At 35.1% G+C, this 26840-nt stretch overlaps 1 protein-coding gene across 1 annotated transcript in view; it reads left to right on the top strand.

The window, feature by feature from the left end:
- Positions 1-26840, top strand: part of LOC140158426 (serine/threonine-protein kinase ATR-like) — a 72380-nt gene that overhangs the window by 31750 nt on the left and 13790 nt on the right. Inside the window, exons 34-53 of the mRNA XM_072181517.1 lie at positions 5539-5728; positions 7513-7650; positions 8762-8963; positions 9320-9510; positions 10686-10791; positions 11390-11540; positions 11952-12108; positions 12610-12725; positions 13262-13468; positions 13943-14011; positions 14344-14443; positions 15250-15369; positions 15869-16047; positions 16766-16955; positions 22213-22323; positions 22549-22617; positions 23236-23322; positions 23877-23995; positions 25331-25469; positions 26064-26153. Coding sequence (XP_072037618.1) covers positions 5539-5728; positions 7513-7650; positions 8762-8963; positions 9320-9510; positions 10686-10791; positions 11390-11540; positions 11952-12108; positions 12610-12725; positions 13262-13468; positions 13943-14011; positions 14344-14443; positions 15250-15369; positions 15869-16047; positions 16766-16955; positions 22213-22323; positions 22549-22617; positions 23236-23322; positions 23877-23995; positions 25331-25469; positions 26064-26153 — 2731 coding nt within the window. The remainder of the gene's footprint in view (positions 1-5538; positions 5729-7512; positions 7651-8761; positions 8964-9319; positions 9511-10685; positions 10792-11389; positions 11541-11951; positions 12109-12609; positions 12726-13261; positions 13469-13942; positions 14012-14343; positions 14444-15249; positions 15370-15868; positions 16048-16765; positions 16956-22212; positions 22324-22548; positions 22618-23235; positions 23323-23876; positions 23996-25330; positions 25470-26063; positions 26154-26840) is intronic.

The raw sequence follows: 26840 nt of genomic DNA, 5'->3' as shown, positions 1-26840 counted from the left end.
ACATGGGACTTAAACAATCACTGGTGGGTCAAAGCAGGTTGCCCCTACTGTCACACTCAATTAAGTAGAATTACTACCATGGGTAAATAGCAGGGACTTTGTAGTACTCCCAGACTTGAATTCAGGGTGAAGGTCAGCTCCCGGTCAGCTGCAGTTTATACATTCCATTTGTGAATTGTGAATTGGGTTATTCAACTTGCAGTTGGCAGGTCTTTTATTAAATAGTGAAGTTTCCAAAGAAAGAATTTTGTTTCAAAAATCTTCATTTGAACAAATAATTTAAACTTATAAGTTGCACCAGAGATATGAGACAAAGGCAATTATTGTATATTGTTCCACATTTTAAATGCTTTAATTATATCTGGGTTGTATGGATAATACAGCATACATTTTAGTTTGTGTCTTGGGTCTTGTTTATATTACTTAAATATTTTTTTACAAATATTATTTGTCTACAACATACGTACTGAGGATATATACATATATGCATGCATGGCGTCTTTTGATCATCCATGTATCATAAAGAAATCACACATTGTCCATTTTATTTTTATTGTAACTTTTTAAGAACACATCTGCTACAAAAAGTTGTAACACTTGTGAAACATCACTCCTCTCCCAACCACATGATGTATGGTCAATTCTTAAAGTTAAATCCTGGGAGTTAAATACTATTTTGATTACATAAAATCTGCACAAAAAGTAACACAGCTGTTATAAATACGCCTATAGCTTATAGAACTAATAATTGTTTTCACAATATTTCAACATACAAAGAAGGGTGATTTATTTGCATGCATTTTGATACCCCATTTGTCAAATTTTGTTCAATATTAGGAACACAGTAGAGCTTTTAAAGAAAAATACCCGAATTTAAAAGTTGCCGTTCACAACGATCAATGGTTATTATGCAGCATTGGGACACGTAAAACCCTCCATTATCTTTGTGCTGAATTCAAATTAATACAAATCTAGCTGCAACTTTTAAATTTGGGTATTTTTCTTTAAAAACACTGCTGTGTTTTTAATATTGAACGAAATTGGATGAATGTGGTATCAAAATGAATCATCCTAGTAGAACTATCTATGTTGCAATATTGTGAAAACAATTATTAGTTCTGAAGCTATAGGCGTATTTATAACAGAGCTGCGTTTTATAACAGAGTGTCTGACATTCATTTTACAATGTTGCCGCATGCATGAGCATCACATTCACTACAAGGAGTTTTAAAGGCCATGTTAAAGTTTTAATTGATTCTTCTTAGTTCTTTGCATTCGTTCTTTTGCCAGTTTTCCTAAATTGGGTGATGTGCACACCTTGGTTTGAATTAGCATTGTAATGTGCTCTGTATACTTTTAAAATGTTGACTGACGTCCTGACTTTGGCAAATGGCCTCAAACACATGCTCACAGTCACAGATTGTACATATATGTCATCTTTACATAACAGTAACTTGTTCATATCATAAAGACATTGTACAAAAACATTTGGGAAACATTCAAATTCTCATTCTAAAAAAAGCCATCATAATGATGATGAACTTGTTGAACTATGATGAAAGAGAAGACAAGCCAACTGAAAAAGTTGTAACTGATGGACTACACAAAACAATTAAGTGCTACATATTTATGATTCTAGTACTGACATAATTCAAATATTTTCATTTATCTTTATTCATATAGCTCTAATGCACAAATACTGCTGTATTAAGGTTTGTGAATAATTTACCAATGCTGACGCATGGCCAATTTCAAGACTTGTTACACATTATGTACACTTGTTAAACATAGACTTCTTATACACAACAAAGAGACATGTCTTTTAAATTTTGTCTAATAAAGATCCATCCATAAAGTGTGACATGTCATTTCAAAAACAGACACTTTTGGGCAGGTTACCAATTTTGAAGTTTTTACATAGGCCTATCTTAAATTTAGAGATATTTTGCTCCACAACGCCATTTTCCCTAATGAAATCAGACATTCCTTAGCAAAGATATTGAGTTTGTAAGTTATGGTATTATAAAATTAGAAATTGAGATATCAGCCTTTAAAAATATCATTGACAATGTTGAGAGTAGGAATAACCTTGAAAAATGTCTCAAAAAATACAGGATGCCAGTTATATTCCGGTCTGAAACTATCAGACAATATTTGAAACATTAATAACATCACAAATTCGCAACAAACCTCAAATTGTGAAAAAAATCACCCCAGGCAGATTTTTGGCTATTCCTCCATTTATGATCCTGCCCAAGAGTGTCTGCTTTCGATATACCACATCACAAATAATCTTAATTTTTAGAATAATTTTTAACCAAACAGACGATTTCAGTAATACCACACTGATAATTTAAATAAAGATGCTTAATTACACCCTGGGGAGATCCATATTGAAAATTCTAAAAATACATCTCATAGGCCCTATTCATATCGTCACATGCAATACAATCCTTGCATTTTGATGGCTTTTAAACAGGCTAATCCAGATGATGCAGTTTACGAACAAGTGAAAAATATAAGAGGCACTCTCTCACGCCACTGTTCCACGATATAATTGTCGTCTTCGATGTATTCCTTAAAATAACCTGGATGGTTCTTTAATGTTATGTACCTCTACACTTCCATAGCACATATTTCCATGTCCATTGATAATTTGCCTATTCCATTTGGTTTATGGCATGCAGATCTGTATTACAAGATGGATGGAGTGATAAGCGTCAGCTTTGCAGTTACACAATTCTGAAAATAATTCTGGTGCATGTACAATCAAGTTTGATGACAACGTCACTAGACTGTTTGATGTGACACAAAGGCCTTTCCTTCGTTTCTATATTTCAAATTGTTCTGTAAAGTGTGTGGAGGCTTGTGGATCAACGTCTAGGCGTTGTGCCTGTGGGTAGCGCACCATAAATCACTGCGCTTTTTTACAAATATATTCCACAGTGAATGGAAGCGGATGATGAGATAATTATGTTGATTATTGCACATTGTTGAATCCAAGTCAAAGGTTGATGAGTAGGTTTTTTTCACAAACATTCTATCTTCCTCTTCTTTGAAAACCTGCAAAATATAATTTAAAAAAACATAAGAGTCTCCCATTTTAAAACAAACATGCCATAAAACCAGTAGGCCTAAATGAGGTCAGTTCATAGTCATGCATATCATTAATAATCTACCCATATGCAAACTCCCAGCACTCTTGCTCTGTTAATATGGTTTATGTGTGTCAAGTTCACAAGCATATTTGCCTGTTATAAGTTTGTAATGGTGAAAGTCAGGGGCATATAGCCAGTTTTCTTGGTCAAGGATAGAAAAAATTTCTTTTCCTTTGACTTCCCAAATTTCTCTTTCATTTTTGTCAGGGAAATACTTTTCTCTTTAATTGTTTTTTGTCAGGTGGGGGGGGGGGGGCACTCTGATTCCTGCCCACTGCTGGCTACACTATTGTAGAGGATGTTTTGAACTTGCAGTTTCCATTGCAACCATTGCTATAGGCCTACTTTAAGGTGAATATTTTCCTGATTTGGTTCACATTCATATTACATGCAAAATTTGTCTTACATTCTATTAATTAAAGTAGTTTAACATAAGTATTGAAATAAATGTTCATGATGATTTCAAATATTTGTAGGCCTAATATTAATCCCGATAGTTTTCATTTACATCAGGATAATATTAGCCAACACCACCAATGGTATCACATTTGAATTCCTGAAGCATTGCAAAGTACATCACAAGCAAAAATAAGGGTTATGCACTGTAAATGGTAAAAAGATCGAATAGGCCTAGATATCCTAATATTCTGAATTTGGGCAGTTACAATTATTTGCACTGTGTGAGGTTTTATATGACAATTAAAGGTTCAAGAACTTGCTCCCATTTGACTGACAAAGGTGTGAAACAAATATTTTAGGTTGAAAATATCAACAAAACATGTGCTAATCTAGGTCATTTCTAATGTAAAATTTTCTGTCTACAGCTATTACTTAAAACCTATCTAGTATAGTCAAAACAAAAATGATTTTGGGTTATTTTTCTGAATTTGGGCAGTTGCATTGTTTGCAATTTTATTATGTGACAGTAACATGCAGTTAAAGTTTGAAGTCAGTGAAGGTCTTTTTAATCTCTCTCATATTATGATTAAATTGTTTTACCCTTTACAATACTATGGCAATTTTTCTTACTTTACACATGGATAACAATTATTCACATATTGAACATTAAAAAAATAAATAATATACTGAAATTATGTACTCACCATATCTCGACGAGCATGTTTTTGTACGCACTCTCTGTTTATACTACCAAGATTAAATGATGATCGAATCCAATCCAAGAAACTTTACTTCATATTGATTTTCATCATCAGTGTGGATGGTGCAGTAAGGTTCTCATCTGCCAATGTGGTCTATAGCTATTCCCAACCTTAAACACATTATATCATGTATAGCCTGACATAGCTAGTGCAGTGCTGCTGTGCTAGTCCGAACAAAAACTTTAAGCATCTGACAGAACTCAAGCAGTCCTCAACATACATATCACTAGGATCCACAACATGTTCATCTATCAGGGCACAGTTCTTTAACCCCAATACATTTGTACATTCATTGAATGACCTTTGAAAATTTGAGTACACAAACTCATACTCTGCAATTAGAGGTTATTTTGCAATATGAGTGTTTAATTGAGGTTATTGAACTATGCCATTGGGATGAGGCCACTGTGGTCCATAGTGCATGTATCAGTTTGGTATTAAATTTCAGTGTCTCTGACCTGTTCAAGTTCAAGTTCAGGTTGTAATTGGACCAACAGATGTGTTATGAATGAAACTTGATAAACAATACACTTGACCTCCATGACCTATCCAATTACTGATTTCACCCACTACAAGATTTCTGATCAACAAGAGTCCCCAAGGCCTGTCAAAATTTGAATTATGGATTGCAGTCTTGCACAGGGTTAGTGCAAGCCAGAATTCAACCCAGCACGCTAAACTTTTCGTAATGGATGTAAAAACACCACAACTTACATCTGACTGAGAATAATGTTTTTTAAATGGTTCCAGTTCAAAAAAAACAAAAAAACAATTGACAGCCCAGATTTCAAAGTTGCCTATCATTCCAATCTCAGCACAAGTAAAGGAGTCAAGAGAATATAGCCTTCACAACATTTGATGGTATTAGCCCTTTGCACGGATCCGCCATCTTGCTACCAAAACGAGGTTCTTCTTGCAAACGCATGCGAAAAAGTGTTTCTCACGCTTTTCTAGCAATGCGCTAGAAGGCTCTTGCAAAGCGTACGTGGCAATTAAAGTATGCGTTTGACAGGCGTACGCACACGCAACACACTCTTTGCAGGTAGAACCTTCGTTTTGAGATGACTGTGCGATCAGAGAATTGCATGACAGGTCTTTTTGCAATAGAGTGATTTATAGCTCACCTACAAATTTCAAAACCCTGATCTGTTGCACATTGTGGATTATCATATATTTCTGTCTTGTTCAACCAACTGAAATTTATACTCACATTTGTATAGTGTTGGACGTCGTCTTTGGAATCGTTTTCCAGCCCATATTCAAGAGATCTTGGCACCTCTACAGCATACCAGGTATTTAGCTAATGCATCTACATCCTGGGCTACTCTCTCCAAGCCTGTGTATAGGAGTAAACATGGCAGCACATACAAAGACTGGGTCTGTACATGGTCTGGATATCTGGTATCAAAGGTAGGTATAACAATGGTTACCCCAAACCACGGAAGGTAGGCATGTTGGCTATGGGGGCTCAATGATAAGGAACGCGGTAGGGAACTCAAAGATAGTGCAAATAGTGTGAGCGTATACAAATGAGAGTTTGAGGGTAAGCGCTGACAAGTTGAGCACTCCGTTTATACTCAGCTGAGTGATGTCGCCAGGTCCGAACACTGTACCGGTGTCAGCTGAATTCAAGGACACTTAGAGGGCACAGACATGGAACATTCCAATCTACCCTATGTGTTTAAATCTATGGGTTACCCAATATGAAGCCATGCTATATATGCACCATGTATTTGAACTTCCTTTACAACATAGGCCAAAATTTGTGAGATATTAGGGAAATTGATGAAGAAAACTTAATTTTTTTTCAATCTTCTACTACATTAGCTTCCTTGTAGGTGCCATTAATAATTTCAGATTTCCAATTCATTTCCCCCAATTTTAGGACAAAATTTTCATTGGAAGAAATAAATTAGAGCCCATAGTGAATAGCAATGGAAATTAATATAAACGGTTCCAAAAAAGTAAGTCCCCCCCCCTAAGACATTTGAGTATAATCCAAAAATGGCTTGATCAATTCTCTTGTTTTAAAGTTAGGAACATAGACTGATTAGTTATGCAGCAAGTGAGCGGGTTTTTGTTGCTACTTTTTATCATCATCATTTCAAAATGCAGCCATTTATGAAATTTTCGGCCAAAAAAAAGTTGCATTTTTTTTACATAGGCTTTTTATGCTTCAATTTTTGTTTGACAATTTTTTCCCTTTAGGTGAGTAATTTAATCAAAAAGAAGAAGAATTTAATTTAAATAAAGTTAAGCATTTCCTGATTTAGATGTCACACATTCAAAAACAGTTTTTATGGTTCAGTGAATAAATTAAATTGAATGCTGAAGCTTATTAATGTATTTCAATAACGAATAGGCCTTCCATCATGTGAGATGGCTTCCAAGCATCGTTCTTCTCTGCTGTTGTCAAGCTGGTTCCCCGCATGCTGCAGGATTTGCTGCAAAGTCCTTTAAGGCGGTGTTGTTCCTAGCTTGTACGCTTTTAACAAGTTGAGTCTTGATAACGGCCACCCATATATAAATGTTTTTTGAACCATTCAAGGAATGACCAATGAAACAAGTGTATAGGGATCCAGCATAAAAGAGCTAACCAGGAATCTGTTGGTCCATTGGTTAAATTAATCAATGAACACAAGATTTATCATTGAAGTTACAGTTGTTCATTCCTAATAAGTTTAATTAGAATGAAAAACTGGCAAATTTACGCTTTTTAATGCATACAAAAAGCCAATTTAGAAAAGTGCAACTTTTGTTGATGAATAAAATTTCATAAATGGCTATATGATTGCTCACTGAACCATAAAACATGTTTGAAATGTGTAAAAATTAATTCATGAACATCTTAACTTCAGTTATTTTAATAAAAAACAAAAAAAATATAGAAACATTCCTTTTTGATTAATTTTCTTCAAGTGATAGAAGTCTGAAACCAAATGTCATGCATAAAAAGCCTATGTAGAAAAGTGCAACTTTATTTGGGCAGAAAATTTTATAAATGGCTGTATTTCTCAGTGAAGATGACAACAAATCCCCGTTCACTTGATGCATAACTACTCAGCCTATGTTCCAAACTTTAAAACAAGAGAATTCATCAAACCGTTTTTGGATTATACCAAAAATTCTTAGGGGGGGGGACTTATTTTTTTGGAACGGTTTATTTAATAACTTGAAATAATTTTGTATTGCAGGTGAAATCAGACAAGGCATCTGTGGTGTTCAAGGCATGTCAAGCTCTACTCAAGCATGATATCAATACAGCATTGTTTTTACTGCCACATGTGTTGCTTCATGTCCTACTGGATGGGAAAGCTGCTGACAAGAATGAGGTATAGGATCATATATCTATAAAAAATATTTAAAAAAAACATAAAATGATACGGTACGATAAGACAACAGTGCAGTGAATACAAACAGAGCAGTGAAATTTGCTGCTTTGCATTTTGAAATAGTCAGAAATACAACAAAATGATGCCTTAACCTTTGTCTTATTACCATTAAGGTAGCTGCCTCGGATACAACACCCTTGCAGAAAAATAGCTCCTGTGTCAGATCAATCAGGTCTATTCATTTAAATCTTTAACATAACAAAGAAAACTATTTTCCCCACCTATTTTAAGAGTCTTATAAGAATTGTAACAATTCTTATGTTTTTCTTTATTTTTTGAAAATTCCCTTAATTTTGACAGTTTTTGATTTTTGTTTGCCCACTTGGGAAGGAGCTATGGTTACCAAACTTTCAGGGATGGTAACTAAGCTTAATATCTAAATTCTCTCGTCAGTTTTTGTGGATAAAGTGTTTACTTTTTGAAAAAAATTATTTGTTCCATTTTTAATTTTAGGGAATGTTAGAAACACTGTAGCTTAAAATAGAAACACTTAATTGGAAAAAACTGACGAGAGAATTTAGATATTAATCTTATTAACCATCCCTGAAAGTTTGGTAACCATAGCACCCTTTCCTGTTGGCTAAAAAAATCCTAGAATTTAGGTAATTTAGTGTTTCTAGAAAAATAAAAAAATCATAAAAAAGTACCAACATTCCTTTTAAATATATACTTATGTAACACTAAGAAAATAAACTTGGTTTGTATTATTCTGTGATATATTGGCAGCAAAATAAAACTTAAAACTTTTATATACAACTGCTATAAAGGAGAGAAAAATCAGTTTTAATAAAAGTTTTGTTTTCAAAAATGTGGCTATTTTGAGAAATTGGCAAAGTGCCAAAAGCCCTTCCCTGTAGTAATTCAATGGGATTTTGAGATGACAAAAAGTTTCATAAATCAAAAACGATTTTTTGGAAAAAATTAAAACTTGGCAAGTAAGGTTTTCTCATCAATACACACATCCTATATCATTTTCAAGGAGTTCTGAGCAGGACACAGTAGCCGATAAAGCCACCTTAAATTACAATAACATTGGAATACCTTGTTTTAGATTCACACAGAGTTGATGGCTGTACTAAACCATGCTGAGAAGACCTCTGAGAAGGTAGACAGCCAACTATCAGCACAAGTGAGGCATATGAGCACCCAGACTGTGTTCTCTGTGTTAGACTATCTCACCAGATGGAAACGACTTAGAATACAGTCTCTTTGTACTGGCAGGACACAGTCATCTAAATCATCTACTGCTGGAAGTAAGTGGCATTTTATTTGCAGTGTGTGTGTATATGTTGGGGTATATTAGCAATATTTGCAGTATCATTTTTAAATTCCCTTAATGTTCTTAAAAGAGGAATGGAACTTAACTGCTGTCAGACATTTGTGCTGCTCCAGATGTCAAATGTGTGATAACCACCAAATACCGGCGGTGTTTGCACAGTATAGAGCAGAAGCAGAAATCCTTCAAAGAGGGGTAGAAAGCTTGTACCTGTTAAACATACTGTATGTTTGCTATCATGTCTTATCAATCAAATTGATTACTTCCAATTATCATACATTTATGCTAGGTCTCTGCTTCACTTTGAATAATTGCATTTATCTCTTTACTCAGATACACATGTAATAGAGGACCCAGAATATCAATGCATTGAAGGATTCCTCAAAAGTATTCCCCAAGATGTGTTAGCTCGAGCCTCATATAAATGTAGAGCTTACGCTAGGTCTCTGATGCACTTTGAAGCTTTCATATCAACTAGTCCTGGGCACAGGGAGGATATACAGCAACACCTTGGATTCCTGCAGGTATGAACAAGTTTTGTGATATCACAATTTTTTCAGCAAAAAATTGCCTTTCCCGCGATCATATTGTCTGTCTAAACCATAGAGATAAGACTCAAAGAGTCGGTTTGTTTGGTACTCACAGAGGGAAATAGTGTACTTTCAGATTATTTTGCCATGCGCCTGACAAACTTTGATTTAAAGTGTTTATGCTTTGCATATGATACATGTACTGGTTCGAATTTGTTTATTAAAGCCATATTATAACATTTGCTGAGGAGGACGCCCTCACTGATTTTTTAAAATTAATTTTTTTACACGATTATATTGTACTTTATTAAACCAATATACCCTGAAAAATCAAGACTCTAGGTGATGTAGTTTTGTCAAAATCCGAGATTTTGAATAAAACGCCTGAATCAGCGTTTTATTATTACGATGGAATTATTAGTCGAACGCATACACAATGTTCATAACACACAGGACGTACACGGCGTGCGCGACGGTGATCTACACAACAAAGGGCCGTACCATAACATGACCGAAGGAGTGGTACGTATTGGCGACATATGCGCTGGTAGTAAATTCCAATTTTCTTTGCTCTGCCGTAGTTGTTCGGCTCAAATATAAAAAGGGATATATCTGACAGTAAAAACTAATATTTTATGGCAAAGATATGCTAATCTATTTTGTATGAAAATGTTATAATATAGCTTTAAAGTAAATTGAGGTTTGAGTGTGAAATTGTTTTGTTTGGTGTTAACCTGATGAAATACCTGATCAGTTTATTACAAAGTCTACTTTACTTTTAAGTAGTTAGACTTAAAAGTCTAATTTCTCAAATTGCATTGTGAATTCAGGGTTCCAGTGGTCCTTGAAAGTCCTTGAATTTGAAAACACTTTTCAAGGCCTTGAAAGTCCTGGAAATTTGCACAAGGTCCTTGAAAGTCCTTGAAAATTTGAATTTTACCTAAAGTATAATTTTGACAAAATTTGGGGAGTGGAGAGGAGCTGTCACTTTCGTTAATATGTGCCGCATGGAGAGCCACATCATGATTTTTGTGTTGTGGCAAGTCCTTGAAAATCATGCTTTTGGACCTAGAAAGTTCTTGAAATTCCTTGAACTTTAAAGGCTTCAAGTTGATGCGGGAACCCTGTGAATTGTATTCACTGTATGCACTTGTTTGTATGTATTACAGGAGCTGTATGTGGCACTCAATGAGCCTGATGGTGTACTTGGTGTGTCAGCCATACGCAAAGAAGAACCAACTCTACATGAACAAATCATGGAACATGAGAGCATTGGTAAGTATAGATGATAACAACAATACAAAGAAACGAAATAAAACAAATCAAAACAAACATTAAAACATCCAAACCATGATAATTTAATTAAGGGGCTGATGGTGTAGAACAATGGTACAAATTCAATGTCACATAGATTGGTGAAAACAGGTTCACCATGTTTTGAACTCTACTTTCAGAAGTTCTAATGACAACCCAGAGCAACATTTGTTGAATTCAAGCTAATTCTACCTTGACTTTTGCAGTGTATACAAACACGCAATTAGAAGTCAAGTTCATGATGGTTATTTGAAGCATCAGTGATAGCGTAAAAGTTGAATTCACAATTTGTTTTGAAGTCAACTGCAGTGTAAACACCCCGTCAACAAATGATTTTTGCTAATCCTTACTTACAATCTTAATTAATGTTGACTTGTCTCTGTGTAAACAGGGTCATAGTTATGTGATTTGGTTTCTTAAACAATACTTATTGTTCTTTTGCCTTGGTCTTAATCTGATATCATGATCTGATCCAGTTGAGCGAAAGTATGAAAGTTTGAGTTTAAATTAAAATGCACCATCTCGATGTATTAATATTCCTCTTACTTGTACTCCATAGGTAAGTTACGAGATGCCTCAGCGTGTTACGAAAGAGCCACTCAGTTGGAACCAGATGAGATACGGCACCATAAAGGACTACTGCAATCATTGATGGATTTAGGACAACTCAACTCAGCATTGGTCCATGTTAATGGACTCCTCACAGGAAGGTAAGAGAGTAAGCCCTTGGAAAAATCCACTATTCCAATTAGAAAGAAAAACAAAGGAAGAATTTTTTCATGTGAAATTTTTTTTAAATAGCACCCCAAAATCCATTTTAGGGGGGGGGGGGTGAAGTCCACTTTTGCATGCAAGCAATTTTTTTTGGGGGAAGAGTCTACATTTTGGAAAATCCACACCCCTTGCTAAAAAATTCTGAGTTTGGGCCTGGACTTCTCTGCAGTATAAAATTACACATTGTTAATGCTATATATTACTGCATTTGCTATAGAAATTTAATAATTTCTGTGACAATATAATTTTGCATAAACAAGAAACTGAATACATGATTTTGATTTGTCTAAACATAAAACTCATGCTTGACTCCATCACATTGGTTTTGTTTTGTCTTTCTTCAACAGACCAGATTGGAGTGGTCAACTGAATGAGTATCGAGTGGAAGCGTGTTGGAAGCTTGCCAAATGGGATACCTTAGAAACCTACTTGAAGCCTGAAAAACACAACACCAGTAACTGGAATATTGGACTAGGTAAAATACTACTTGCTGCCAAACAAAGGGTAGGTACTACAGCAATCCATATTATAAAATGCTGCACATCAAAATAAAGTGTACTTGTTTGAAATCTTTTGTCAGATATTTGGGAGGTAAATTGTAACAGTTTGCCTGTTGAGAGGTGAATATCTATAGACTAAGAGTAATTTTGTTTTGAAAGATTGACATTTAAATATACTAGTATGGAGATGTTGACTTTGCTGTTGGTAAATTGCTCTGACAAAAGATCTGATATAGTTAAGTACCTAAAATTGTCAGGCACAGTCTCAAATTTTAAATTTATTGTCACAGTCAGTGGTGAACTTTGTTATGTAATCATGATCAGTATGGGTGAAACATATAATGTAACACTTTTTAACTCTTGCAAGCTTTGCTAAAAGGTGCTTATGTGAGTGATAAGAGGTTAGTGCTTACAAATGGTGAATAAGGCTCCTAAGGTGACTGCGCTTGTGATCTATCAATTAATAAGACTCAGCTATTATTTATACATGTGTTTGTTATTTCAGGATGCTGATCAGTTTGAGAAGCATTTGAAGGTAGCAAGGAGAACTCAAATGGGTCCTCTATCTGCAGCTAGCATGGAAAGTGGCTCATATCAGAGAGGTTATGAATTCATTGCAAGGTCAGTGACAATCTGTATTTTTGCTTGCACGAGGATGTGAAAAATATGATAAAGAGTTTTTGCTATCCAAATGTGGACACATACGTTTGGTATGCTTTACCATGGATGTGGTTAAGACTGCGGGCTCGCCTTATACAGGCAACATAGTGCGTCCAGCCGTCCACACATCCAGTTTCCGTGCTTCCACTGTTGTACAGTGATTTCTTAGGTGTTTGACCTCATTGACAGTGTTTATACCCACACCTACCCTCTCACATCCCTACCCCCACCCCCACCCATACACATTTTCCGACACAGATCACCAGTCAATCAAGCACTAATGTGGAAATCTGTACTTATTTTGCTGAATTGACTGCTTAATTTATAGAATATGATTAACTTTCAATCTTATAATACATCTTGAAGAATTCATACCCTGTGTAATTAGTGAGAATCATTTAGTACTAAAAATATCTTTCATTTGCATAACATATAGATGAGATATATTTTCAGAAAAGTAAACTTTATACACATATTTCTATCCATTTTCTTCAAAGACTTCATATGCTGTGTGACTTAGAGAAAGCAGCACACTGTCTAGTGGGTATACAGCGCAGTACAGATGATGACAGTACTCAAGAATACATCAGTCATTCCAAACTACTCTCAATATGGGATGCAAGACTCAATATGGCACAGTACTCATTCAGGAATCAAGAACCAATCCTGTGTCTTAGACGCATCTTGCTGAGTCTCAACGACGGGTGAGTAGCATATAAAATGATTAAGTATTTAAATCCATTGTGATCTGCACAAGAATATACCAGTTATTTCAAACTACTCTCAATGCGGGATGCTACACTTGACATGACGATGATGACTTAATACTCATTTACCGTATAGATTTGCCTAATGGCGCAATAATGGGGTCCCTTGACATACCTGGAATTTTAGACACAATCTAAATAAAAATCTCACCAGCAAATAAGGGCACATACCCTTAATTCTTGTTGGGATTTTCAGAGGAGGGAGTTCTCTATTTGTACATGAAATTTACCCAAGGCAAAGGAGCACATATGTGCGCCATTAGGTGAATGGTATCGGTATTTGAACATCCTTATATTAACAAGCATTTTTAGCATCTTCGTAGTTCAATTTTGATATCAATGTGTAACATGTTTTGAAGGCAGAGGATATATTTAGGTGATTGTCTTGTTTTTTGTTGTTTTGCTTTTCAGGCCAGAAGATGTACACAAGAACAAAGATATAGGACATTGCTGGTTAAAGAGTGCCAAGGTTGCTAGATTGTAAGTTCCAAGTTACATGTAATAATTATTATTCAAGAATATGTTCCTGTTTTATTTATGTATTAAAAATTAACATACGCACAAAATGCAAAACCAAAAAGGCCTCAGCTTACTTTACAGAATTGATGATGGAGGAGATAGGGCACAATACAGTACATAAACCATTTTTAAGCATCATTTAGGGATGAAGCTTTATTGTGAACTTATGTGCAATATTTCTTTGTCCAGGAGAAGTATCAGCCAGCACCAGGTTTTCACAAAAACAAATTAACACCACTGTTACATTTGTTAATAAACACTTGTTAATGTATGCACTAATTGATTATTTACAGAGCTGGACATCTACCAACAGCCTATAGTTCCTTGTTGAATGCTGGTCTCTACTCACTACCAGACCTGTTCATTGAAAAGGCTAAATGGCTCTGGAGCATGGTACGATATTTGTTATAAAATGATCCGTATATGGGTAGGGTCAATCAAGGTTTTCTATAATGCTTTTGATCTAGTGCACTCAGTTATGCTTTGAGGCAGCTTTCTGCATGTGTATCTTTGTGGCACCTTAAAAGGCTCAATACTTTTTGTTGAGTTAGATAGCATGTTTTTGTTGGCTTTTATTGGTGGCATAAACTGTCAGGTTTGGAAAAGAAAACATATTTGTGTGTCATGAAGTGGTCATGAATTAATGACAAGTCTTAAATTGCCTTTTTCAAAACAAAATGCTTACAAGAATGACAATTATGTTTAAGTTCAACAGTATGCCAACTAACAGGGTAAATGTTTGGTAGGTAGTCAAATGGTAAAACGACAGGTCATAGATGCCTGCTTATAAGTCAAATGCAATTTAGACTAGGTCGAACATTAGACTTCGTCTGACCATGGAGGTTAGACTCAGGGAGGAATCGTTTTACTCTTTTCTTTTCCTCCTTTATTCCTAGCAAAGTCCAAAAGTTAAAGTGAAGCCATCTAATATTAAGATACATATATTTGCTCATAGTAGCATTTAAAATTATATACAATAGGGTATATAAATACCTAAGAGTTCCTTCTCCCTAATCTCTATGGTTAGATCAGGTATAAAGTTAGATGTGGTCTAATTTGTTTTGTGCATACGGACCTTATTGTTTTAATTCACTTTCCATTGTGTGTTTGAATATCTCTAACAGGCAATTGATTGATATATTAGTGGATTGATCGAACTATGATAATCTATATATATGTGTGTGTGTTTTGTTCATTAGGGAGATGGGCATCATGCTCTGATCACTCTACAGAAGGGTGTAGAGGAACACTTCTCTGATAGAACACGTCTTACCAGCAATGATGAGGAGGCTCAGGCACAGAAATTTGCTCATGCCAAGGTTAGTTATTAAATTAAATCACATAAGCTGAGACCATTTGACTATTCTAGTTGAATTCTATTCCTCCCTATGGAAGACATGAACTTAATCTCCTACACTTCGCGGGTAGATTTCAAATGTGAGTCACCAATTCAAGTAACCCCATTTGAAATTCACACCCCCTGTGTGGAAGATTAAGGTCATGTCTTCCGTAGGGGATGTATGGATTATTTGGAATAGCCCATTCTACCAAGATATTTGAAACAGAATGTTCATAAAATAGCTATACATATATTTTAATGAACTAGATTCTAGATTCACTGAATTCTATATGATTAGGTAATGTAGGATATCGTCTAAAATTCCAGGCAATACCAAAATGTATGGACTTAGTTAAATACATAAAAGTAATTTTCAAGCAATATTTTGACTGACAGCAGGCTAATAAGAATACAATTGATAAATTTAATTGTTGATAATATTGTTGTTACTAGATAGTTTCTCTCCTTTCTTCCACTAGGCTTTGCTAATGGTTGGTCAGTTTATGGAAGACACTGCAAAAGCAGAGAGCAACTCAGTAATGAAACAATACAAAGATGTGGTAGAGGTGAACCCTCAGTGGGAGAATGGACACTTCTATCTAGCTATGTACTATGATAAAGTCATGCAGAGTGTTACAGATAGACCGGAAAAGGCTGGGTAAGTCAGGATTTATGTTGCCTTATTGGGCTATTTTGAAATCCATACAACCAATATGGAAGATGTGACCTTAATCGTTCACACACAGGGTATAGACTTCAAATGGAGTCACTCATTCAGGTAACTCAATTTTAAATACATACACCCACAGTGGTGTTCACAAAAGGTTTCCCCAATCAGTCGGGGGGAAAATGGTAATTCGGGGGAACTGGAGTGGTCACAGTGAGATTCAAGCTTCTATACATAATTCTAATACACAATTGAACTATACATACATTTTTTTGATATTGGTCGCTAGCACCCGCCTATAATCCTTTTTGTATTTGCTCTTCAAACCATTTTTTAAAAAATGGGTCAACCTTTTTGGACGCAGTCATTTTGGGGGAAAAGGATTGTGTGCCCCCCGGTCAAAAAATCCTGTGCACGCTACTGTACTGTACTGTACTGTGTGGAAGATTCTGATCATATCGTCCATAGTGGGTAGCACGGACTTCTTAGAGGCATCTCACTGTGAAACAAAGGGGCAGTGCTAATAATCTGTATGTAGATAAACCTGATTGTCCCAATCAATCCTACTGATACATTTCTAAATATAGCCATGATGCATGTGTAAAGGTTGGATGAAGCAAATTTTTAATGAAAATATATGTTATATATATGTTTCGGTGATTGATAATTGATTGATTAATTGCATGATTTTATTATTGATTAATTGCAGTGAATTCATCTTGCATGTAATCAAGAATTTTGGTCAGTCTCTGCAGTACGGCAATCAGTACATCTACCAATCTATGCCCCGTATGTTGACCCTATGGCTGGATTATGGTGTGCATGTATCAGAGCTGGAGAAATCCAAGAAGACAGAGAAAACAGCCATGGCAAAGACCATTCTTATGAGGCTGAACAAGGTGAGTCAATGGGGAAATTTATTGTAGAAGGGATTCTGGAAGTAGATAAAGTTACACAAGTCATATTTAAAGTCCTCACATTTTTTTTGGTTTTGAAGTGTCAAAGTGCTATAAACAAACAAAATGTAAATCTATACTATTAAAGAGGAACTTGCCGATAATCGATACTGATCGATACTTTGAAGAGGAACTTGCCGATAATCGATACTTCTTAGGATCGATTCATCGGTATTATCTCAGAGATATTTATAGATGAAAAATAAATTAATAGATAGATAAATAAATAAGTTCTAGCATTTCCAGATGAATGGTAAATGCATAGAAAGCTAGATAAATGAATAAATACAAATAATTATTTGGATTTAGTCGGTAGATCAACCAATGGTGGCCCGCTTATTTACGGTTCGTTGCTGCGTTGCTATACTGCGGATTACGCTGGTCATAGCAATTTCCGGCGCTAATGGTAACAAAATTTCCGGTTTCATCTAAGACGGAAAATATCACATCTCTAAGACGGAACTAACAAATTAATGGCTGAGACAAAGGTGGTTTTAAGGTATCGATGGAGAGTGGGCATTATTAGCACGGTAACCGCAACTGTATAATAAATCAACTGCATTCGTTTATGATAACTTTCGGAAACTTCTTTTGTGATGACTTTCCGAAGATTTTAAATTCAAGGTAGGCATGGTAGGCCTAGGCATATTATTGGAAAGTAATTTGAGTTTATTCGTTTGTCATGTTGTGATGAATTTCGATGGGGAGTGGGGATTAGCATGGTAACCGCAACCGTTATATCTCAACAATGGCGTAGATTTCTTTTTGACATTGGGGGGAGGGATGAAAACATTTCTTGAAGTAGGCCTAGGCATATTAATAGTGAATCCGGCATCTTTTGGCAACATTAACAATGGCGTAGATTTCTTTTGACATGGGGATGGGTCCGTTAAATCAATTTCTTGCAATAGGCCCGGGCAATAGGCCTATAGTGAAGCCAGCATCCACCGGAATTTACGCCTATGTAACTCAACCTTCTTGAAACCCAATGTTGCTATAGGCCTACTTGATGAAACAGAAACAAATATAAAAGAAAGAACGAACGAAAGAAAGAAAGAAACCCATACATGCGTCAACATGGAGGTGATTCAGTAGACCATGCCCCTTATCAAAATATTGAGGAATTTATTACTCGCCCCGGGATTTACGCCTATGTAAAGAAAGAAGAAGGAAGGAAAAAAAGGAAGGAAGGAGGGAAAGAAGGAAGGAGGGAAGGAAAGAGGGAAAGAATGAACGAAAGAAAGAAAGAGAAATAATGGGAAAGCAAGAAAGAGAAAGGGAGAGAGAGAAACGAAAAGAAAGAAAGGGAAAAACAAAGAAAAAATAGACAGACAGAAAGAAAGAAGAGAGAGAGAGAGAAGAAAGGGAAGTGAACAAGCAAGAAAAAGAAAGAAAATGGAACGCAGGAAAGAGAGAAACTGAAAGAAAAAAGGGAAAGACAAAGAAAAAATAAGTAAAAAGGGGATGGAAAGAGGGAAAGAAAGAAAGAAAGAGAAACAACGGGAAAGCAAGAAAGAGAAAGGGAGAGAGAAACGAAAAGAAAGAAAGGGAAAGACAAAGAAAAAATAGACAGACAGAAAGAAAGAAAGAAGAGAGAGAGAGAAAAGAAAGTGAACAAGCAAGAAAAAGAAAGAGAGAAATGGAACGCAGGAAAGAGAGAAACTGAAAGAAAAAAGGGAAAGACAGAAAAAATAAGTAAAAAGGGGAAGGAAAGAGCAAGAAAAAGAAAGAGAAATGGAACGCAGGAAAGAGAGAAACTGAAAGAAAAAAGGGAAAGACAAAGAAAAAAAAATAAGTAAAAAGGGGATGGAAAGAGGGAAAGAAAGAAAGAAAGAGAAACAACGGGAAAGCAAGAAAGAGAAAGGGAGAGAGAAACGAAAAGAAAGAAAGGGAAAGACAAAGAAAAAATAGACAGACAGAAAGAAAGAAAGAAGAGAGAGAGAGAGAAAGAAAGTGCCCGGGAGAAAGTGAACAAGCAAGAAAAAGAAAGAGAGAAATGGAACGCAGGAAAGAGAGAAACTGAAAGAAAAAAGGGAAAGACAGAAAAAATAAGTAAAAAGGGGAAGGAAAGAGGGAAAGAAAGAGGAAAGAAAGAAAGAAAGAGAAACAACGGGAAAGCAAGAAAGAGAAAGGGAGAGAGAAACGAAAAGAAAGAAAGGGAAAGACAAAGAAAAAATAGACAGACAGAAAGAAAGAAAGAAGAGAGAGAGAGAGAGAGAAAGAAAGTAAACAAGAGAGAAAAAGAAAGAGAGAAATGGAATGCAGGAAAGAGAGAGAAACTGAAAGAAAAAAGGGAAAGACAAAGAAAAAATAAGTAAAAAGGGGAAGGAAAGAGGGAAGGAAAGAGGGAAAGAAAGAAAGAAACAACAGGAAAGCAAGAAAGAGAAAGGGAGAGAGAAACGAAAAGAAAGAGAGGGAAAGACAAAGAAAAAATAGACAGAAAGAAAGAAGAGAGAGAGACAGAAAGTGGACAAGCAAGAAAAAGAAAGAGAAATGGAACGCAGGAAAGAGAGAGAGAAAGAGAGAGAGAAACAATAAAAGAAAAAATAAGTAAAAAGAGGGAAAGAAAGAGGGAAAGAAAGAAAGAAAGAGAAACAACGGGAAAGCAAGAAAGAGAAAAGGGAGAGATAAACGAAAAGAAAGAAAGGGAAAGACAAAGAAAAAATAGACAGAAAGAAAGAAAGAAAGAAGAGAGAGAGAGAAAGAAAGTGAACAAGCAAGAAAAAGAAAGAGAAATGGAACGCAGGAAAGAGAGAGAGAGAGAAACTGAAAGAAAAAGAGAAAGACAAAGAAAAAATAAATAAAAAGGGTGCTTGGTATAAAAATTATTTTAAAAAGATTTTATGCTAAGGAAGACGTTTGCAAAGTAGAGGCAACAAATGGTAGGCCTACCACATCACTGACCGCGTAATAATTGAGCTGTTAAAAGCGATACCAATTGCCATGATTACCATTTCCATCGTTTATACTAACCGCTCCCGTTTACTATTACCGCTCCCATTTACTCATCTAGCGAAGCGCGGGTACCCGCTAGTACAAGATGAAAATGAAACACTATATTTATCTCGAAATTCAACTTGAGCAATGAAATCCTCATTTCTGCTGATCTCATCAGAATTGAGAATGTCTACCTTTAACAAATTCAAATACTGTTGAAGTATGATAACTTGTTAATATTAAGACATTTCGTCTACATCACATTAAAAAGAAATCCGGCCTTGGTACATGTGTAGTACATGACTGAGGTTAAAAAGTCAAGCAATATCTAAAAGATAAAAAAAACAAGACACTAAATGTGTGAACTAAATCAAAATAGCATATGTAGTGTACAGATAAATGCTATATATAGTCCCTACAGGTGTAGAGTGATGGTATGCAGGGTTTCCAAAAATTATCAGCCCATTTCATGGGCACCACACTTGAAATGTGGCACAAAAATAATTGTCAATTTTAGAGGACATTTTGAAACAAAATTGGTACAAAATTGTATGATTTTCAGTGGATTACATCCAAAAATCATCTTCAAAAACACAATTTGTTTTTGTATTATTAAAAATTCACTGAAAATAGGCTAAAATTAATGTTTTTCAGCTTAAGCTTAAAGATAGCCCAAAGGTCTTGAAATTGTGGGAGCCATTTTCAAATAGTAAAGTGGCCTAATTGGGCTACCAAAGTGCAGGTTTGGCAACCTTGGTGATGGTGCATGGATGATTGCATACACTGTTAGTTGTAGCATTGTACCATGGTAACAGTTACCAGGCAGCAGGACAGGTCTGCTTCCTCTTTTGACACCATGTCTGTAGACCATAATACCATGGGGAGTTCATGCGTCGCATCATATAATGCCAAAGTCAGCAGATATTTTGAGACTTGGCAACATTTAAAAAAAAAAATCCATGCGTACTTCGTATGTTTGTACCTATTTGAATGCTTTTGAATTTGGTGATGTATTTATTTTGAATCCATTGGAAATTGGTCAGTGGTCACCATAGGTTAAGGTGGCTGTGTACTCTCAGACATGCATGTAGTAAAAGTGCAATAACTTTGTAATTATTCGCGAAAAACATATAAAAGTATACATTTTTATGAAGGCAAGACATCAATAAATCTTAATATAAATACAGATTTGGGGTAAAAACAACAATTTTGAAGAAAATCACAAAAAGTGAGTTTTTGGCAATATTTGTTAGGTACATCATAACAAAAAACACTCTTTCCAAAATATTTTATTTTGTTTTAGCTCAATCTTGAGGCTCCATTCCAAAAAGCGGTTTTTTATTTTTTTGATATTGGCCTTAATTTTTGAGATATTGACCATATAAGGCATCAAAATGAACTTTTTAAAATTCAAAAACACCTATTTGCACAAAATGATGCCCAAAATCGGAAATAGACCAAAATATAAAAAAATGAGAAAACCGTTTCTTGAGTCGATCATGCTTTTTACGATGATCATATTTGCTTACCTATAGATGCTGTATTTATTGAGTTATCGTGTACCTAAATCGTCATTTTACCGAGAAAATGAACATTGAAATAATGGCCGTTGAAGTTTAAAGTGGTCACATTTTGCACTTTCATCGAATCTCACAGGAGAATGCGACAGTTTTCGGTTTTGAAACTTATATTACGTGAACATCGGGTAAATCCACAGCCCCTTGAGAAGTTTGAGCGAAATCCATTCATAACTTGATATTTAAATCGGGGAAAGAACTTGAAAAACCCACATTTTATCAGCTAAAACGGAGCCATTTGACCACTAGGTTTTTGTGAAATCAGTGCTTCTGTGGTGTTTCCATAAGATGCGCCAGCGCAAGCAGATAAGCGTCAGCGTATCGTCAAGCGTATTTGTGCGTTAACAAATTGCGCGATACATAACGCGATGAGTTGTTATTGCGCGTGTACCTTGCTGGTACAACAAAGATTTTCTTTCCTTTTCAATTTCAAACACGAGTGGAATAGTGAAATAAAATCCTTAAAATATTGCAGTTGGAGTTTACAAATCTGGATTTTCATTCCTTGTATTTATAAAAAACATAACAAGGTACAAACATATAAAAACTCAATTTTGAGAAAGAAACAATGGCTAGAGTACACAGCCGCGTTAAATAAGAAATAAATAAATAAAATGAAGGGACTGAATTTATTTGTTCAATTTTATAGATTTATATCCAAAAAATTGTATTGTTTGTTTCTTCAGATCATTTCAGAGTTGACAGAAAAACTTGCTCCATATCAGTTCCTGACAGCTTTCTCACAGCTCATTTCCAGAATATGTCATGCTCATCAAGAAGTCTTTCTCAAGCTACAGGTAACCATAGTAACAAGTAGCCATATTAACCAATGATGTAACAATCAAGATGGTATTATGTGATCAATGTGTTTCTGTAGGTGGGCAGCCTTCTACCATCAAATAGTCCGCCTGCCTTAATATCACTTACTGAAGCACCTGAGGCACTTCTTATTTAGAGTACTGTATATCCAATTTAAGAATATAATTAAAAACCAATGTCTGTTTCTTTTTCTCCTGCCACAGCAAATCATTGCCAGAGTATTGGTATCCTTCCCGCAACAATCTGTTTGGATGTCTATGGCTGTATCAAAGGTATGCTAGTTTAATGAAAATAAGCAAATGAATGAACATTAGTAGGTCTTTCACAAATTTCTTCAAGGGTGGCCTTGTACGAGCCTTGTGCTCTTTTTGGGTCATCCCTCCATCGTAATAGCGTATGTTTTGAATTATATGATTTTTGGTAAATAAAACTGAACTGAACATTATTTTCTGAGCAACAAAATCTGAAAAGAGTTGTGATTTTCACCAAAGTTTCAAATTATTCACTTCAAAATCAAATAAAGAATATGTTGCCCATGAATGTTTTGTTATCAAGGTAACACAGGAAAATATGTCAATGCCCATTGAATCCTATTGAGTTTGACCTATGTTACCTAGGTAACAAAACATTTTAGATGTGACAAATTATTCTTTTTATTTATTTGAATTGTTAGTACAAGGCAACAATTTGAATAATTATTGCTGAACAATTATGTAAAGCTTGATTTGCCAATACAATATCAGAGCCTCTGTCACTTTCAGTTAGACTATAACTTCATTTAGCAAGGTTAAGTCCGGCGGATAACTTTAAAATAATTTTTTTATTATTTAAACTTGCAAGAATATGGGAGGGAGTGTTTTGAAATCAAGTTTGAATAATTTTCATTACAGTCTACATATCCAATGCGCAAGAAACGGTGCGAGGAAATCTTTACAAGAGCTCAGCATCTTAACAAGGATCTCAACAAGTTTATACAGGTATGTTGCACAATGTTTCCTATACAATTTCATGATAAACTTTTATTTTATTCTCATAATGTATCAAGTATAACTAATTTCAAGTTTTTTTTATTAAAAAAACCACTTTGATTATAACAGATGCGTATATTTTGCCCTGTGTCACATGGTAAGAAATTGCATCAATAGTGTATCAAATTTTATCTACTAATAAACTACAAACGATTTACCAACTGGCAAAATATCAGCATAATCTGTTTATGAAGGAAAATCGTTCCATGAAGTGCCCCTAGAAAACTGCTGTACACACACTGCATATTTTTACGGTCTATTGCGTAAACGCAAAAAGCATGGAACACAGGGGAAAGAAGAAAAACACATCACACACTAGCACAATAATTTATTAAACATGAAATTACAAATGGAAACATGAATGCATAGGCAGATATACCAGAGTAAAAACTCCAGACATATTTGCCTGTGCGGGGACTTGAAACCCAGACCTCCCGCTTGCACAGTTATTTTCCCAATGTTTTACATTTCAAATGCTCAATTGTCTCATTTTGTTGATGCAGGATGCCACCAGGTTAACAGACCGACTCCTTGACTTATGCAACAAGCCAGTAGACATGAATTGTAATACACTCAGTATTAATAGTGACTTCAGATCACTCAAACGACTACTGGATGATCAGTGAGTATAAATTGTCTAGATGACTGTGGTACACATGTTTAGACTTTGTATGTGAACTTGTTCTGTACAGTACTAACAGGTGTGCATTGGAACCAGGGGCGTAGCCAGCTTTCTTGGTCAGGGAGGGCAAAAAAAAAAAAATTCAGGGGCACAGCTGAAAAAAATTGCAGTTGCAACTTGAAATTGTTGTTTTTAGAGAGACTGTACATGTTTTCGAGCTTCCAAAAAGGCTCTATTAGGGGCGATATATGCGCGTAAGCGTGAAAAAAAATTGAATTTGACACTATTTTTGCCCATCATCGAGACGAAAATTGCTTTATTGTGACAATGTGCCAGCAAGAAAGCACCAAAAAATTTTGTATTTTACACTATTTGGGCCCATGATCGGGTGAATTTTGATGCAAAAGGGCTCCTTGCCCTTTTCTTTTCCTTTGCCCTTTGGTCAGAGGGGCACTTTTTTCTTTCATTTTTTGTCAGGGGGGGCAGTCTGCCCCCCCCTGTCCCCCCGCTGGCTACGCTACTGATTGGAACTGCGTTTATGATGAAAAGTGCTTAACAAATATAGAATAAATGAACTTTATGGAAGGTAGGAATATGTATAAGTGAATGAGAGAGCTGTTAAAATGTTTTTTCCATTAATTTCTTTCAGCCACAATACTTATGAAATAACTGGATATACTGCAATTAGCTTTAAACAGACATTCAACACAAACATAAATTGAGACTTTCTTTTACATATTAAAGACATGGATGGAAATGGAGTTGACCTCATAATGAGTTATTCCATTTAAATTATGTACTACCTCTGTGGAAGATATACCTGAAGTATAAGGGCTTGGGGTTATAAGTTTTGAATAGAATAGACAATTGGGTAACTTCTATTTTAACTACTCACTCCAGCTGTGAAAGATATAGTTAAAACCATAATACAGAGGGAGTATGGGTTTCAAAACGATCAACCCTGACAATTACATTTGAAAAACATACTCTCCTTGTGGACAATATTTCCAAAATCTTCCACAGGGGTAGTGTGGATTTTAAATGAAATAGCCCAATGGTACTGCATTTATGATGAAAAGTGCTTAATAAATAGAGAATAAATGCACTTTATGGAAGGTATGAATATGTATAAGTGAATGAAATAACTGGACATATTGCAATTACCTTCTAACAGACGTTCAACACAAAAATTGAGACCTGCTTGTACATAGACATGGATGGAAATGGAGTTGGTCCCAATTCTGTTGAATGACTCTTCAAACTTTAATTGGTGTTTATCTACCAATATGTATGCACATTCAATTGAATAACTGGACATACTGTTTGTGTTAACAGGAATTTCAGCCAAATCATTGTGCCATTACAGTCCCTTATGATAGTGACATTACCTACCAGTACTCAAGGCTTAGTCTCACACAGAGATCATGATCCGTTCCCCATGGCATCTATATTCATTACAGGCTTTGATGATATGGTAAGTTTCAAATGTTTAGTTCAGTAATGTAATATATGATTTAATTTTAATTTGGTTATTCTTTGCCAAATATTATAAAATATTATTAGTAACAACTTTCAGGAAAGTTTTCTGGTCATTTTAAGCCAAACTTATGAGGTAAAATGAAAGAAATTCACTTCCTATCTTAGCTGCTAAACTGTGGTGTTCTGTGGGAGTTTAAAGCCATAGTTATGACTTTAATTCAATTCTAATTCAAACATGTGCTGTTGTCCTAAAAACTAAGTGAATTTGGCTGAATCCAATTAGGTGTAAGTTGGGACATGTGTAAACATTACAAATATGACAAAAAATCAGGTTTAAAAATATTTACCACACTCATTTTGAAAGATCATACATTATGGCTTTAATTGATAAGTAAAGTGGCTGGTACCTTAAAACATCCATGGTATATCTAACTGATAAGAATATTGAGTAAATTTAGATTAGCCTGCTACTTTCACTAAGTCAGTATTAAGGACCGTGGAAGGGAAAGCAGCCTGCCACTGGTCTTCTACTATTCCTTGTTTTTACCGTAAATTAAATGCTACCAAATGCCACTTGTTTGTTTTATAGGTTGAAGTATTGCCATCCTTACAAAGACCTAAGAAGATTGGTATTCAAGCCAGTGATGGGAAGCTCTATGTCATGATGTGTAAACCAAAGGTATACTCAAGGTTTAACCCCTGCTCTTCATGCAAGTTTTATCTGTAGAATTTTAAGTAGAAAAAATCTCAACATAAAAGCAAAACCACTTCTTCCTTCATTTAATATGATCCCCATCACTTTATAATGTTCACATGGTAGTGTATTAAGTAATGATATGATAAATATTAAAATCCATTCTGTGGTTTCCTAGAGGACAGGACTACTTATATCTCGTAACTTGGATGGTGATGACATGTTTAACAGTATGTCAGTATTAAAGGTGCACACACAGATTGTTACAAAACATTTTGCCCAACTTACCTAACTTGATTAATCTACATAAATAAGTGAATTTGAATGTGATAACTGATCCTTTTTCTTTAACATTAACGATTAACTTTAATACTGATACGACATGCAAATGTGGTTTCCAACATGATTACTTCACTTATGCAAGAATGAAAGTGCATTACCTATTTTAAATCCATATTTAATTCATATTTAATAGCAGGTTTTTTTTTCTATATCAGGATGTTTTCAAATTTGCCATGTGCCCAGGTTGTTTTCACAGATAATGTTCCAAAATGCCAAAAGCTGAACTTTGATGGATTTGTGAGAGCTCATGGGTCCCTTTGATGAATAGTTACAATACTTTGTAAATTACAATGCATCATGAATTTAGACATTTTTGTCTTGCCTGAACTT

This window comes from Amphiura filiformis, chromosome 8 (genome assembly GCF_039555335.1).
Source record: "Amphiura filiformis chromosome 8, Afil_fr2py, whole genome shotgun sequence".
NCBI classification, from domain to species: domain Eukaryota; kingdom Metazoa; phylum Echinodermata; class Ophiuroidea; order Amphilepidida; family Amphiuridae; genus Amphiura; species Amphiura filiformis.
The sequence above is the reverse complement of the archived record's forward strand: the minus strand, read 5'-3'. Positions and strand labels throughout refer to the sequence as shown.